Genomic DNA, 17,175 nt, shown 5'->3' with positions numbered 1-17,175 from the left:
TAGTTGCAACTGCGCAGACTGCACAGGTTGCGAGCTCGAGCTTGGTTGCTATGGTTACTCACAAGTTTGACAGGCATATCAGGGACAGCGCCTCCTAGTTCAGGACCCCAACACGGCATGATGGTGCCAAAAGGCAGAAAACGATTGCATCGTTTTTTCAAAAAAAAAAACGACTGTAAGTAAACTGTGCCTTACTTTATCATATCACCTTGCAATTTTTTGATAGTCTGTTCAAAGTAATGTCGTAGTGAAAGTAAAATCGTACGGAGTAGAGATGCCTTTCTGGTAGCCTCCTTCTTTCAGTGGTAGCCTGTAGATACAGTGCTCAGAAGGCAGTTTTAATGTTTAATCTGGCGTTCCCTGCCATAATTTCAGCGAGCATATTGTTTCATAAGGAAACTTTGTGAAGAGTTGTTGACTGACTGACGCTCACGCAACACACAGGCATAGTTAGAAAGTCAGGATGCACTGGTTTACACTTTACACACACACACGTAGCCCAGCCTCTCGCTATGGTTAACAGTTGGAACTTAGCGGTTTTAAAACTAGCTTTGCAGTTTTGCAATTTCTGTGCGTGATGATAATGTGTAAACTTTGGATTTCCATAGGCTATGTTAAAATGTTATCATTGCCCTGGCCTGCAGGTAGTTCCTGGTGATGGCAGTGAGGGAGGTGAAATAACATGAATACACACTACCGTTCAAAAGTTTGGGGTCACCCAGACAATTTTGTGTTTTCCATGAAAAGTCACACTTTTATTTACCACCATAAGTTGTAAAATGAATAGAAAGTATAGTCAAGACATTTTTCTGGCCATTTTGAGCATTTAATCGACCCCACAAATGTGATGCTCCAGAAACTCAATCTGCTCAAAGGAAGGTCAGTTTTATAGCTTCTCTAAAGAGCCAAACTGTTTTCAGCTGTGCTAACATGATTGTACAAGGGTTTTCTAATCATCCATTAGCCTTCTGAGGCAATGAGCAAACACATTGTACCATTAGAACACTGGAGTGATACAGTAGTTGCTGGAAATGTGCCTCTATACACCTATGGAGATATTGCACCAAAAACCAGACATTTGCAGCTAGAATAGTCATTTACCACATTAGCAATGTATAGAGTGTATTTCTGATTAGTTTAAAGTTATCTTCATTGAAAAGAACAGTGCTTTTCTTTCAAAAATAAGGACATTTCAAAGTGACCCCAAACTTTTGAACGGTAGTGTGTGTATATATATATATATATATATATATATATATATATATATATATATATATACAGTGGGGCAAAAAAGTATTTAGTCAGCCACCAATTGTGCAAGTTCTCCCACTTAAAAAGATGAGAGAGGCCTGTGATTTTTGTCATACGTACACTTCAACTATGAGAGACAGAATGGGGGGAAAGAATCCAGGAAATCACATTGTAGGATTTTTAATGAATTAATTGGTAAATTCCTCGGTAAAATAAGTATTTGGTCACCTACAAACAAGCAAGATTTCTGGCTCTCACAGACCTGTAACTTCTTCCTTAAGAGGCTCCTCTGTCCTCCACTCGTTACCTGTATTAATGGCACCTGTTTGAACTCGTTATCAGTATAAAAGACACCTGTCCACAACCTCAAACAGTTACACTCCAAACTCCACTATGGCCAAGACCAAAGAGCTGTCAAAGGACACCAGAAACAAAATTGTAGACCTGCACCAGGCTGGGAAGACTGAATCTGCAATAGGTAAGCAGCTTGGTGTGAAGAAATCAACTGTAGGAGCAATTATTAGAAAATGGAAGACATACAAGACCACTGATAATCTCCCTCGATCTGGGGCTCCATGCAAGATCTCACCCCGTGGGGTCAAAATGATCACAAGAACGGTGAGCAAAAATCCCAGAACCACATGGGGGGACCTAATGAATGACCTGCAGAGAGCTGAGACCAAAGTAACAAAGGCTACCATCAGTAACACACTACACCGCCAGGGACTCAAATCCTGTAGTGCCAGACGTGTCCCCCTGCTTAAGCCAGTACATGTCCAGGCCCATCTGAAGTTTGCTAGAGAGCATTTGGATGATCCAGAAGAGGATTGGGAGAATGGTCAGATGAAACCAAAATAGAACTTTTTGGTAAAAACTCAACTTATTGTGTTTGGAGGAGAAAGAATGCTGAGTTGCATCCAAAGAACACCATACCTACTGTGAAGCATGGGGGTGGAAACATCATGCTTTGGGGCTGTTTTTCTGCAAAGGGACCAGGACGACTGATCCGTGTAAAGGAAAGAATGAATGGGGCCATGTATCGTGAGCTTTTGAGTGAAAACCTCCTTCCATCAGCAAGGGCATTGAAGATGAAACGTGGCTGGGTCTTTCAGCATGACAATGATCCCAGACACACCGCCCGGGCAACGAAGGAGTAGCTTCGTAAGAAGCATTTCAAGGTCCTGGAGTGGCCTAGCCAGTCTCCAGATCTCAACCCCATAGAAAATCTTTGGAGGGAGTTGAAAGTCCGTGTTGCCCAGCGACAGCCCCAAAACATCACTGCTCTAGAGGAGATCTGCATGGAGGAATGGGCCAAAATACCAGCAACAGTGTGTGAAAACCTTGTGAAGACTTATAGAAAACGTTTGACCTCTGTCATTGCCAACAAAGGGTATATAGCAAAGTATTGAGATGAACTTTTGTTATTGACCAAATACTTATTTTCCACCATAATTTGCAAATAAATTATTTAAAAATTAGACAATGTGATTTTCTGGATTTTTTTTCTCTCATTTTGTCTATCATAGTTGAGGTATACCTATGATGAAAATCACAGGCCTCTCTCATCTTTTTAAGTGGGAGAACTTGCACAATTGGTGACTGACTAAATTCTTTTTTGCCCCACTGTATATATATATATATATATATATATATATATATATATATATATATATATATATATATATATAATATATATATATATATATATATATATATATATATATATGTGTGTATATATATATATATATATATATATATATGTGTGTGTGTATATATATATATATATATATATATATATATATATATATATATATATATATATATATACACTACTGTTCAAAAGTTTGGAAAGTTTTATATATATATATATATATACACAAAATGGAATCATTTGCTGACAGCTCAGTCCCCCCCAGTTCAAAAATCCTATCTGCGCCCCTGCCAAAATAGAACTCTTTGGTTTAAATGAGAAGTGTTATGTTTGGAGAAAGGGAAACACTGCATTCCAGCATAAGAACCTTATCCCATTTGTGAAACATGGTGGTGGTAGTATCATGGTTTGGGCCTGTTTTGCTGCATCTGGGCCAGGACAGCTTGCCATCATTGATGGAACAATGAATTCTGAATTATACCAGTGAATTCTAAAGGAAAATGTCAGGACATCTGTCCATGAATTGAATCTCAAGAGAAGGTGGGTCATGCAGCAAGACAACGACCCTAAGCACACAAGTGGTTCTACTAAAGAATGGTTAAAGAAGAATAAAGTTAATGTTTTGGAATGGCCAAGTCAAAGTCCTGACCTTGACCTTAATCCAATTGAAATGTTGTGGAAGGACCTGAAGCGAGCAGTTCATGTGAGGAAACCCACCAACATCCCAGAGTTGAAGCTGTTCTGTACAGCGGAATGGGCTAAAATTCCTCCAAGCCGGTGTGCAGGACTGATCAACAGTTACCAGAAACGTTTAGTTGCAGTTATTGCTGCACAAGGGGGTCACACCAGATACTGAAAGCAAAGGTTCACATACTTTTGCCCCTCACAAATATGTAATATTGGATCATTTTCCTCAATAAATAAATGACCAAGTTTAATATTTTTGTCTCATTTGTTTAGCTGGGTTCTCTTTATCAACTTTTAGGACTTGTGTGAAAATCTGATGAAGTTTCAGTTCATATTTATGCAGAAATATAGAAAATTCTAAAGGGTTCACAAACTTTCAAGCACCATTGTATGTGTCTGCCAATTTCCATGTAAATATCTTGAAAAATAAAGTTATTAAGAAAAAAATTTTGATCTCATTCATAAATTAGGTCCATTTTGGACCATGTTATCCTGTTACAGAATATTATGTTAGTTTTCTAAAAATTAAGCCATTTTTTCAGTCTTTGATTTGTAATATCTCAAGAATGGATAAATATATTTTAATTCTGTAAAAAGTATGTTCTGCATTCATTTCTGAACTCAGTGAGAGCAGTTTCAATCAATTTGGATTGAATTTGAATTTTCACCTGATGTGCCTACTTGTAGTAAAATCCTTACTCACAGTAAAGTGTGTGTGTGTGTGTGTGTTTTGTTTAGCGGTCCCTTCCACAACTAGAGAAGCAGATTGAAATGAAGTTGGCTGAAACTCAGGCTGATTTGGATCGCTACGGCTCAGGGCCTCCTACAGAGCCAGGAGAGAGGTTATATTTCCTGATTGATGTGAGTGATACACACAATCAAAATAAATCTCAACAGTTCCTAAACTTTGAAATAATGTAATTCATCATCATTAAAATGATTAGTGCATTTTAATCATAAGTGATCATTAATATAATGTTTCAAAAATCAACTTACAAATTGTTAAATGATGGAAACTATGCACTGCTACATACACTAACCACAGTCCAAAATTCAGACCCACTTAGTTGAATTTAACATGCCCCTGTTGATCTTTTCAAATAAATGTTTACCAGAACAGCTAATCTTTCCTGGTAACCATCATAATGGGCCTGTGGATTTATATTATGTGAAACTGAGAAGACAAGAAAGCAAACAAATTTGGTTGAACTTTATATTTGAGCATCTTTGTTTTATTAAGATCTTTGTTTTTGTGGTGTTTAATAGAAAATCACAGCCTTCACTCAGGATGCCATCAACCTGACAACTGGAGAGGCTCTGAAGAGCGTGTCACATGTCAACATCTTTCCAAGTCTGAGGAAGCAGTTTGTTCACTGGAAGGTTCAACTAGACAAGTCAGGACTGACATGTAAGTAGGGGTGTGATGATATATTAAAGTGATAAAAATGAATTTCATAAACTGTGATGTTATCAACAGTATAATTTTCCATTTTCAAAAAAAAAGATGAGTGTTGAGAGAGCATAGAATGGAGCACACTGCGTCATTTATTTTTATCCTGAATACTTTGTTGAATTGTGTAGTTAACAAGAAAATTGAGAAGGAAATGAAGGACTATGAGGAAAAATACAGAGGTAGAGAACTCCCAGGATTCATCAACTATAAGACCTTCGAGGGGATAGTGAAGGACCAGATCAAGCAGCTGGAGGAACCTGCCATCAGCAAACTAAAGGAAGTCTCAGGTATATGGCAGGAACTAGTTTGAAGTTAAATGTTTGGAACCTTATCTTAGGCTTTGTATTTTTTGTCTGCATTGTGTGTGTTGTGGTCTTGGCATTGGGATAACACACCGTCGTTGCCTAGATTTGTTCAAAATGTTTTGTGTATATAAAGGATATAATCTGGAAATACATATGCAACTTATCACATGGTGAAGTAGAGAAACACCACTGTTCCATCATTTTTCCACAGATCTCACATAAATGTATCATTCCCACTCTGGGTTGTCTTTTGTGTTTATATCAACTTTTACTACAGGACTTTGTATTTACAGAGATTTCCCAAACTGTCTTTAGATCTCATTCGAAAGGGCTTCATCCAATTGGCTCTACACAGCTTCCTGGGCTTCCCCAATCTCCTCAAAATGGCAAAGGTATGGCCAACAAATGTTACAATCTCTGCCTATGATCTCTTGACCATGAGCACCAGATGACAATATATGATAAACATTAAGCAATATATCATGTTCAGGCATATCATGGTTTGATGGTTCTTTGTTCTTCCAGACCATGATCGAGAACATAAAGCAGGTGAAGGAGTCGGAAGCTGAATTGATGTTGAGGACTCAGTTTAAGATGGAGCTGATCATCTACACCCAAGACAGCATGTATAAAAATAGCCTGCATATGCTGAAAAATAAGGAGGAAGAAGAACAGAGGCAACAATTTGGTGTGGCTTTCCCTCCTTCTCATAGTTTATATGATCACTTAGATGATGAAGCCACTCTAGAAGAACTGATGCGCCACCTGAAGTCCTACTACAACGTAAGTGTTCTTGCAAATAACAACATGAGAAAGATTCTAAACCTCACACTACTCTGAATACCCTAATTTAAAGCCTTGCTATCTCTCATTTGCAGTGATGGGAATAACGGCGTTAGAAATAAACGGCGTTACTTTTTTTAGTAACGAGTAATCTAACTAATTACTTTTTACATCGTTATAACGCCGTTCCCGTTACTTACAATAAAATGCTATGCGTTACTTTATTAAAGCTGTTCTCATCTGGCACGCTGCTCATTCAGCCTTTCTTTCCTCTGCTTTAGTGTGGGGCGGGGAGACACGAGACAACGGCACAGTAAGCCAATCAGAGTAGATTTGGACAGCATACGTAGGTAGGCCACGCCTACTGCACTACTGCGCGCTCTTTCAATCGGAAGACACAGCGATGGCGAGCGGTCAGCCCAGCACTGCGCTTTCACATTGGAAATACAGCCATTACTTTTCATTACTTGAAATAAAAGGCAAGAGTGTTTACGTGCAATGCACATTATGTTGAGGAACAAAGCGTTTGTCCTCGTCAGTGGCCAGTAATTACACTCAAAAAAAACCCCATTGGATTTACTTAACCGAGTTATGGCAACCGGTCCAACGAAACTGTGTTAATTTAGATGTATTGAATACAGTTGTGTTGAAAAACTCAACAAAACTGTATTCAATACATCTAAATTAACACAGTTTCGTTGGACCGGTTGCCATAACTCGGTTAAGTAAATCCAATGTTTGGGGTTTTTTTGAGTGTAGTAACAATTTTAATAACTACAAAAATATATTACATTTGATAGATGTCTTATCTCACACTGTCCCACAAAAATATTAATATAGTGTAGATAACATTACTAATTGGTTCTGTTAAGTGTCCATTTCAGTCATTAAACACATTTAACATTCACTTTTATTATGATTACACTAATTGAATTTGATTTTTTTTTTGAGGGGAACAAAATGTAACGGAATAATTACTTTCCCTGGTAATTAGTTACTTTTATGACAAAGTAACTCCGTTACTAACTCAGTTACTTTTTGGGAAAAGTAACTAGTAACTATAACTAATTACTTTTTGAAAGTAACGTGCCCAACACTGCTCATTTGCTATAGGTCAGCATTTTGACATGAACATTCCTTCAGCCATATTACTGCGAGTGCTGAATTATTATTTAATAAATATGTAAACTGCAAATTGTAATCAATAAAAGTTTGTCAAATCATGCAAGATAAGCAAATAAACTAAATGTAGGTGTAGCAGTTTTAATGTTTGGGCAATAAGAAAAAGGGAGACAGGTGTCACAGTGCAGGTGCATTTTAATTTTTATCTCCAAATTCATTTTTCAGTGACCTTGCTGCACACTCAATCATACACACACAAGCACAGTGCTTGGTAACTCATTTCTCTCTCTCTCTGGTTAATGGCCATCTAGAAGACGCACAGAGACACATATTAATAGATAGCCATCAATTAGACACAGATGTAACTCATCCCATGTTTCCTGCTGGTTCAACCGGACTCCTTGCTGTTCACAGCTGATGCTTGACCAAGCCCTTGCTGCCATATAACCCCATGGCCTATGTATCTGCGCATTGGCATCCTTCATATGGTGAAGCCACTGGACCAACACTTTGGTCTGTAAAACAAAAGGGAGAGAAAAGTCAAGTGAATGCAACAGCGGGCCCCCACATAAAACTGCTTTAACCTGAGCAAAAGCTCATTTGTTCGGCTCTGTCCACTGGACCGGATCTGGTGCCCCCCTTTTAGTGAGGTCAGTCAGAGGGCTGGTGGCGTCCAAACAATTAGGCACAAACCACCTATAACAGCCAACCAGCCCTAGGAACTGCCTCACCCCCTTTTTGATCTTAGGACTCGGGCAGGCTGCACTTGCTGCAATCTTATCAATTTGGGGATACACCTGCCCATGACCCAAGTGGAAACCCAGATACCATACTTCCACCCACCCAACTGCACACTTTTTTCAGTTTGCCATGAGTCCTGCACACCTCAGCAATTTCAGGACAGCCCTCGGATGTTATAAATGCCGCTGCCAGTCATTACTATAAATCATGATGTCGTCTAAATAGGCAGTAGCATACACACTGTAGGGATGGAGGATTCTGTCCATGAGATGCTGAAATGTCACTGGGGCCCCAAACAACCCAAATGGAAGTGTGACAAACTGATGTAACCCAAATGGAGTGGAAAAAGCTGTTTTTTTGTTTGTTTTTGTTTTTTGTGGGTTAATGGAGTCAAGGGAATCTGCCAGTGTCCAGTGTTGAATAAAAGTGACATGCGCCTAACAGATCGAGCAGTTCATCAGTGTGGGCATCAGATATGTGTCAAATTTAGACACTGTGTTTGACTTTTCAATAGTCTACACAAACCAGACTGTCACGTTGGTCTTGGGAACCAAAACAACAGGGCTGCTCCAGTTGCTGTGCGAGTCCTCAATTACCCCCATGTCAAGCATTGCCTTGAGTTCATCCCAAACCACATTTTTTTGTGCATGGGGGCCAATACGGTCAGCTGCGTGTCACCACCACTGGGGGAGTCTCTATGTGGTGCTCTATGAGGTTACTGCAACTGGGAAGGGCTGAAAGCACATTGCAGAATTCCTCCTGCAACCTGATAGCTTGTGCTGTCTGTGATGGTGAGTGGTGGTTTCCACAGGGGACTAGGGTGAATTGGGCCACACTTTTTGGACTTACCTCTGGTCCCAGCTCTGCCCTTTTGGGAACTACCTTCATCAGAGCCACAGGGACCTCCTCTCTCCATTTCAATTTCAGGAGATTGAGGTGGTAAATTTGACATGCATTACCCCTATCCATGCGCCTGACCTCATAGTCAACTTCTCCATCCAGTTCACCATGTGACCTCAAAGGGCCCTTGCTCCTTGAGTAATTTTAAGCTTGATGTGGGCAGTAAAATGAGTTCTTTATCTTCCAGTGAAAATTTCCTTAGCCTTGTCCCTCTGTTGTACAAATGGGATTGACGTTCTTGCACCTGTAGCAAATTCTCATTGGTTATGTGACTCAGTGCATGGAGTTTTGCTCTCGGGTCAAGCACGTATTGAAATTCATTTTTGCATTGAGAAGGTCCCTCCTCTCAATTTTCTCTAATGACGTCCAAGACACTATGAGGCTTGCACCCATACAGTAATTCAAACAGGGAAAACCTGGTGGAGGCTTGTCAGCCTCATGCAATGCAAACAACAGAGGGTCTAGCCACTTATGTTTCTAACATCCCTCTAAATGAACTTATGAATCGCACTGTTCAGCGTTTGATTAAATCATTCGACCAGCCTGTCCATTGCAGATGGTAAACACTAGTACGAATCAATTTAATCCCTAATATTTGTCCAGTTCATGTAGTGTACATGACATGAAAGTAGTGCCTTGATCAGTCAGGATTTCTTACAGAATCCTGACTCGGGAGATAATGCAAAAGAGTGCCTCTGCAACCCTATGTGCGGAGATATTGCAAAAAGGCACTGCTTCCGGTTATTGTGTTGCTTAATCCACTATGACTAACACACAGCAATAATCTTGTGCAGATTGATCTAATGGCCTGACAAGATCCATCACAATTCTCTCAAAGGGGATATTGATTAATGGTAATGGACGCAATGGGGCCTTTGGTGTGGCTGCTGGATTTACCAGCTGGCATTCATGACAAGCTGCGCACCACCTGCAGACACTGGCATGAATCCCTGGCCAATAGAAGTGGACCATGAGGCAATTTAGCATTTTATCCTGATCTAAATGCTCAGCCATCGGATTATGATGGAATACAAGTTCCCTATAGCTATTTGGGCCAACAACTGTGTTGTATCTTCTTTCATCTGAGTGTCTTGTGTCACTCAGTGTTGCCCATCCTTAAAGTATACATGCAGAGCCATGGCCTCACTTTCGTTTATAAATGCCTTGAGACCTCAAGAATGGCACAGGAATAGTTTTAAGCGTTAACAATAGATCTAATATAGTAATTTTTATGATTAAAAAGTGATTTATATAGGTAGCGGTCTGAGTGAATGACCTTGACATCCATAACGTCACAGCAGGAAGTTTTTCGGTCTCATTGCCATTTCTGCTATACTAAAATACAGAGCTGACCGCAACTCCGATCCTCCATTTTGAGCTAATTTATCACCATGCCACGTAGATGTGTTGCTGCACCTGCCAGCAACACAACAGAAGGTGGATTTATGTTGCATTCATGGTCCAAGAATGTTCAAACTGCAAAGATTTGGACATGTTTTGCGAAAAGTTCACGGGCACATTGGGTGCCTATGAAGTGGTCTCTCCTCTGCTCTGCACATTTTACTGAGGACTCATACGAAACCTCTGATCTGTTGAGGAGCGTTGGCTATAAGCCCATATTGAAAGAGGGTGCAGTATCAACAATTAAAGAAAACTACAAGAAAAGGAAAGTATTTATTTAATTTATTTTTTTTTATAACCCGGAGTGAGCCGAGGGTTGTTGCTAAAGTCCGGGACAGAATGGGACATATCGCTCGAGCAGTGACCTCCCCGTGGTTGTTGCTAAAACCGGTGACGTCCTGTTCCACCCGGGTTTTAGTAATTGCCTGAGCCGAGCAGTAATGGCGGAGTACTCAGTATGGACAAAATAGAGAATGAGTGGAGCAGCCGTCTTATTTCTAAACTGGATATTGCTGCCATCTCGCCCTTATGTGGAAGAAGTGAATGAACGGAGAAGTGAAAGAACAACTGATAGTCAGATTGTTTCAAAACAATCGGCCACAAGATTGGCCTTCAAGAAGCGAGAACACAGACGGGTAAGCTCCGACTCTCACTGGGATAAAAAACAAAACAAAAACATGTTGTTTACTTGCATTTAGATTAATACATGTAACTTGTATTGTGCATTTAAGTTACCGGTATAAGATTATTTAATTTGCTTCAGAATGTCTCATCTCATCATCTATAGCCGCTTTATCCTTCTACAGGGTTGCAGGCAAGCTGGAGCCTATCCCAGCTGACTACGGGCGAAAGGCAGGGTACACCCTGGACAAGTCGCCAGGTCATCACAGGGCTGACACATAGACACAGACAACCATTCACACTCACGGTCAATTTAGAGTCACCAGTTAACCTAACCTGCATGTCTTTGGACTGTGGGGGAAACCGGAGCACCCGGAGGAAACCCACGCGGACAACATGCAAACTCCACACAGAAAGGCCCTCGCCGGCCCCGGGGCTCGAACCCAGGACCTTCTTGCTGTGAGGCGACAGCGCTAACCACTACACCACCGTGCCGCCCTGCTTCAGAATGTGATTGTCTCATTTCATCTGATTATTTAATTAGCCTTTTATGTTTTATCAGTGAAAATGCATGCATGTACATACATGTTGCATAAGTTATAACACCTATCCTGTTTTAATGAGAGTCAATGCAGTCAATGCAGTCTTAGTTGAGCAAGTTGGTAACGGTATTTCTTACTTTCACCATAAATTTTTATTTATATGACTTTGGTCTATAGCTGTAAAAGGCCTCGGCCTTAAAACCGGTTACCGCTGTGATGTCATGCACTCAGGCATGGCTAGCTCAGCGGGGCAGCTTAAATGCCAACTTTGTGGTTAATTTTCTTCTCATCTCATTATCTCCAGCTGCTTTATCCTGTTCTACAGGGTCGCAGGCAAGCTGGAGCCTATCCCAGCTGACTACGGGCGAAAGCTGGGGTGCACCCTGGACAAGTCGCCAGGTCATCACAAGGCTGATACATGGACACAGACAACCATTCACACTCACACCTACGGTCAATTTAGAGTCACCAGTTAACCTAACCTGCATGTCTTTGGACTGTGGGGGAAACCGGAGCACCCGGAGGAAACCCACGCGGCCACAGGGAGAACATGCAAACTCCACACAGAAAGGCCCTTGCCGGCCATGGGGCTCGAACCCGGACCTTCTTGCTGTGAGGCGACAGCGCTAACCACTACATCACCATGCCACGGTTGATTTTAACTTTCAAAAATATATTTTTTTATTCCCATTTATGCAGCATACAAGTCAAGGATGGAGATACTATCCACTCAGAAATGTATTTAAAAATAAAGGTTCTGCCTACAGTATCTGCTTTTATAATAGAGAAATACGGGTAGGACAGCGCAATGTTAGGCTGGAGGTTTTGACCATCAATTACTCTCACTTGGTCAAAAGCTTGCCTCACAGTCTTGTTGTCTGCTCCAGTAGGAAACCTGGGAGGGAATTCCCAAGAGAGAAGGGAGGTGCAGGGCCCTCCCCACTCTCCGTGTCATCATGATGTGGTGCTGACGTGGACAATGCTGGGACCACCTCCCCAGCCACAGGATTCCCCCATGATGTGTTACTGCAAGACACATCCACGACTAACTGTTTTGTTAATGTTCTAAACCCAAGCCAATCTGTCCCCAGGAGAACCACTAACTGCCGCCTCCACACTATGTTTTTCCACCCTGGAAATGAATAGTGATTGGCATTAATGGATATTTGTGAACTTCCCAGTGTACACACCTCACCTTCACCAATCGTGCATTTCCTAGTGCCCAGTATTGAACCAGGCTTTGATGCATGAAGGTCTGATTAGAACCAGAATCCATCAAAGCTTGATGTGTACCCTTTGGATACTCAGAGTACATTCCTGCTTGATTGGGGGAAGCCCATGGCATGTCAGGAATGTGAATCAGAATCCCCACATCTTTGAAAAAGTGCTGAATCCAGGAAATCCCAGCCTTCCTGCCGCACCAACAGACCTGCCCGGACTTGCTCCTGATTTTGGTGGGCATGGATGGGTCCATCTGTGGAGAGAGAGAGAGAGAGGAGGTTAGCATCAGTATAGAGATCAAGGGAGAACTGGTTGAGAAAACACGGAGAGAGACACAATTTCAGGGAACCAGTTTCAGGAGAATTGGCCCCCATTTCCACAGGGCTGGGGTAGGGGAGGGGTGAGGAGAGAGCGAGAGAAAGAGAAGCTGCCAGAGCATCTGCTCCCATAAATGGCATCAGGTGATCTTCTGCCAGCTGGACCACCTCCTCCAATGACAGTGCATGGTGATTCACACAGTGTTTTGCGTGGCAGTTGTGCGATGAATTGCTTCACTGTCACTTGATTGATGGTGTCCTTGATCTCCTACTCGCTTGCCAGCAACCACCATGCTCAGACATCTTGGAGCTGTTGTGCGAAAGCAAACGGGTAGCCGACTTTGCCATATGCCAGCATGCGAATACACTGACAGTGTTCTTCTGGGATGTGGCTGACCCACTGCAGTATAGCCTGCTTCAGGTCCAAGTACTCCAGCATGCTGGTGATCGGTAGCTGCCAAGCCACGAGCTGGACTTTCCCTGACAGGAGCGGCAAAGGGCGGGCCATCCACTGTGAAGTTGGCCACAAGCTCACCTTGGCGACATGTTCAAACAGCTTGACAAAAGCTTCTGGGTTGTCCTGCGGCCCCATCTTGATCAGCTAGATGGGAATTCTGGACGCAAGAGCGACCGCTGGAATACCCACTGGCTGAACCAGACTCCTCTACATCTGCTGGTCCTCCAACTGAGCCTCGAGCAGCCCCTGGAAGCGGTGCCCCTGATCGACAGACAGCGTGAAAGGTCTTGGTGCTGGCACTGGAGGTTGCTGGTGAGGGCCTGGAGGAGCTCGCTGACTGGTTCAGACTCTATGGGGGCATTTGTTCATCACTCCTGGGTTTTGGCACTAGTGTAGCAACTTTAACAAATATGTAAACTGCAAATTGTAATTAATAAAAGTTTGTCAAATCATGTAAGATAAGCAAATGAAAACTAAATGTAGGTGTAGTACTTTTAATGTTTGGGCAATAAGGAACAGGGAGACAGGTGTCACAGTGCAGGTGTGTTTTTATTTTTATCTCTAATTTCACTTTTTAGTGACCTTGCTGCACACTCACTCTCACACACAAACAGTGCTTGGTAACTCCGCTCGCTCGCTCGCTCTCTGGTTACTGGCCGTCTAGAAGACACAGAGACACGTTAATAGACAGCCAGCAATAAGACACAGGTGTAACTCATCCCATGTTACCTACTGGTTCAATCTGACTCCTTGCCATTCACAGCCGACGCTCGACCACATCATTGCTGCCACAGTAGGCTTCAGGTTTTATCATCAGTCACATTGTCCAATCTCAATCATATTTAGATCATATGTCTGGCTATCCAGGTGATTATTAATATAAAAACAGGTCATAAGATACAAATGAGAATATTCAACTATTGACTAAATCCTGTACCCTGTCTCATGCATGCAGACTGGAAACTGTTAATATACTCACCGAAACTGGACAGTTCAAGATTGTTTGGGGGGGAAAAAAACAAACAAAAAAACCCAGGAAAAGTTAAACTGTCTAGTTTCTTTGAGTGGAACCCAGTGTGGTCTTCTCCTGTAGTAGCCCATTCACTTCGAGGTTTGATGTTTTGTGCCTTCTGAGATGCTTTTCTGCTCAGCACAGTTGTGAAGAACTTTATTTATCACACATACACTTGTGAAATTCCTCTCTGCATTTAACCCATCTGAAGCAGTGAACACATGCACAATGAGCACACACACATACCCAGAGCAGTAGGCAGCCATGCTAACAGCACCCAGGGAGCAGTTGGGGGGTTAGGTGCCTTGCTCAAGGGCACCTCAGCCTAAAGCCGCCCTGTGTTAACCTAACCTGCATGTCTTTGAACTGTGGAGGAAACCGGAGCACCCAGAGAAAACCCACACAGACACAAGGAGAACATGCAAACTCCACACAGAAAGGCCCCTGTCAGCCGCTGGGCTTGAGCCCAGAACCTTCTTGCTGTGAGGCAACAGTACAAACCACTGTACCACCACCATAGCCTTCCTATCAGCTTGAAACAGTCTCACCCTTCTCCTCTGACATCTCTCAGCAACATAGCAGAAGTGCCACTCACTGGATGTTTATACCCCATTCAGGGTCAACTTGTGTTTGTGAAAGTCCCAGAAGATTAGTTGTTTCTGAAATGTTCAAACCAGCCTCTCTGGCACCAGCAATCAACAACTATGCCATGAACAAAGTTACTGAGATCATATTTTTTTCCCCATTCTGATATTTGATGTGAACATGAACTGAAGTGCTTGACCTGTATCTGCATGATTTTGTACGTACACTGTGTTGCTGCCACATGGTTGCCTGATTGGGTAACTGTATGAAACAGCAGGGGTGCAGGTGTTCCTAATAAAGCAACCAATGATGTTATGTTATTCTCAGTTCTTATTCCTGAACGACTCTGTAAGATCTTGATTGTCTACATTTGTGGAATTAAATTTTTCTTAATTAAACGTGTTTAGATTGCGAGTAAGCGCCTGGCTGACCAACTGCCACTGGTGATCAGGTACCTGCTGCTGCAGGAGTCAGCAGTGCAGCTGCAGAGAGAAATGCTACAGCTCATACAGGACAAAAACAACATGGAGCTCCTGCTGAAAGAAGATCATGATATCGGCAACAAACGCAGCAACCTGGAAAGCCGCCAGAAGCGTCTAATGAAGGCCCGCAACTACCTGGTCAAGTTTTAGACCCAATCATGAAGTCAAATATAGTGTCTATTTTTGGTAAATTATCATTTAAAGGTGGTGTAAATCTGTCAAATGCATGAAATGGTAAATTATTTAAAATATTCACATTTCTTTTAAAGATTTTTTTTACCTTTATTGGATAGGACAGTGTAGAGACAGGAAATGTGCAGGAGAGAGATCAGGAAATGACCTTGGGTTAGAATTGAACCCAGGTCCCCGAATTTATGGTATAGCGCCTTAGCCACCTGAGCTATGATGCCCCAAAATATTCACATTTCTGATTGGTTCATATAGCTGTTGAAAATCCCTCTGTTGTGTTTTATTTGCTTCCAAAGAAACACAATCCAAGTGTCTGTTAAAGGAATTTCTTTCTATACTGCATTGAGTCTTACAAACATACCTGTTGCCCTGGACTACAACATCCAACATACACCTCACCACTCAGTCACCTGATTTACATGCACCTGTTCACAATCTCACCTCACACTAGATTAGGGCTTTAGTTTTTGTAGTTTCTGTGCAAAGTAAACTCTCTGTGAGCATTGTTCTGGCTTTACCAAGCCTTTTGATTTTGTACCGTTTGCATGGATTCTTGGATTTTGCTCTTTACCATTGCCTTTGATATTCTTTTTGTACCTCACCTGTACCTTGCCTGCCTATTGATTCTGCTTTTGTCTCAGTTTTTGGATTTGTCTGCCTGATTGCCTAAATAAAAATTTTCTAAACTGCACTTACAACCATCGGTCACCTGCTTACCTGACAGTTTACTTCATAGGAGAGTAGAGCAGGCTTTCTCTACACAGGGCTGTCTCTTAGGAGAACAGCAGCAATGTCTGAGTGAACTTGATGCATGTATTGCCCAGCTTACCAACGCTGTGTCATAGCACTCCTAGCTCTCCCTGTATAAGTAATGACTCCCAACGCACTGATTCCCTAGCCTGACAAGTTCACAGAGTTCTCGCACGTCTGAGTGTAAAGGATTTCTGCTGCAGTGGTCCTTGTTTTTTGCTGCACAGGTGGGGACCACAGACCAACAAAGAATCACCCAGTTTGAACCTTCTCACCAGGGAAGTGCTAAAGTGGGAAAAGGTTGGCAAACCTACATCCTCAAATGATCAATTCATTGAACTTTTTCATAGTCTTTAATCATAACCCAGATGGGGTTGAGGTTGGTGTATAGTTGCTCATGGTCAAGCAAAAGAAGAAACGTGTTGCAGAGTATGCTCTTGAGCTAGAAGTGGTTGGAATGAAACTGCCTCAAAATTTGCTTTCTGCCAAGATCTAAATCATGAGATACTCAACGAGCTGGTATGTCATGACAACCAAACCTCCATCGATTCACTAATTGATATGTCTGTCCAACTTGCCAACCTGCTCAGAAACTGACCCTCACTGCATATGCCTCCCAAGCATGGAACCCATGCAGATTTCATGAGCCAAGCTGAGCCTCTCCGAACATGAGTGAAGGCATAGGGTGAGGTGGTATTTCTACAA

The 17,175-nt window shown here is 42.1% G+C and overlaps 1 protein-coding gene across 1 annotated transcript in view; it reads left to right on the top strand.

Moving 5' to 3' along the window:
• Positions 1 to 15,681, top strand: part of LOC132895267 (interferon-induced GTP-binding protein Mx1-like) — a 34,322-nt gene extending 18,641 nt beyond the window's left edge. The window contains exons 7-12 of the mRNA XM_060935647.1: positions 4,328 to 4,450; positions 4,856 to 4,997; positions 5,171 to 5,329; positions 5,663 to 5,739; positions 5,873 to 6,130; positions 15,457 to 15,681. Coding sequence (XP_060791630.1) covers positions 4,328 to 4,450; positions 4,856 to 4,997; positions 5,171 to 5,329; positions 5,663 to 5,739; positions 5,873 to 6,130; positions 15,457 to 15,681 — 984 coding nt within the window. The remainder of the gene's footprint in view (positions 1 to 4,327; positions 4,451 to 4,855; positions 4,998 to 5,170; positions 5,330 to 5,662; positions 5,740 to 5,872; positions 6,131 to 15,456) is intronic.
• The last annotated feature ends 1,494 nt before the right edge of the window (positions 15,682 to 17,175 follow it).

This window comes from Neoarius graeffei, chromosome 12 (assembly GCF_027579695.1).
Source record: "Neoarius graeffei isolate fNeoGra1 chromosome 12, fNeoGra1.pri, whole genome shotgun sequence".
Classification (NCBI taxonomy): Eukaryota; Metazoa; Chordata; class Actinopteri; order Siluriformes; family Ariidae; genus Neoarius; species Neoarius graeffei.
Note: the sequence above shows the minus strand (reverse complement) of the source record. Positions and strands in the feature narration are given on the sequence as shown.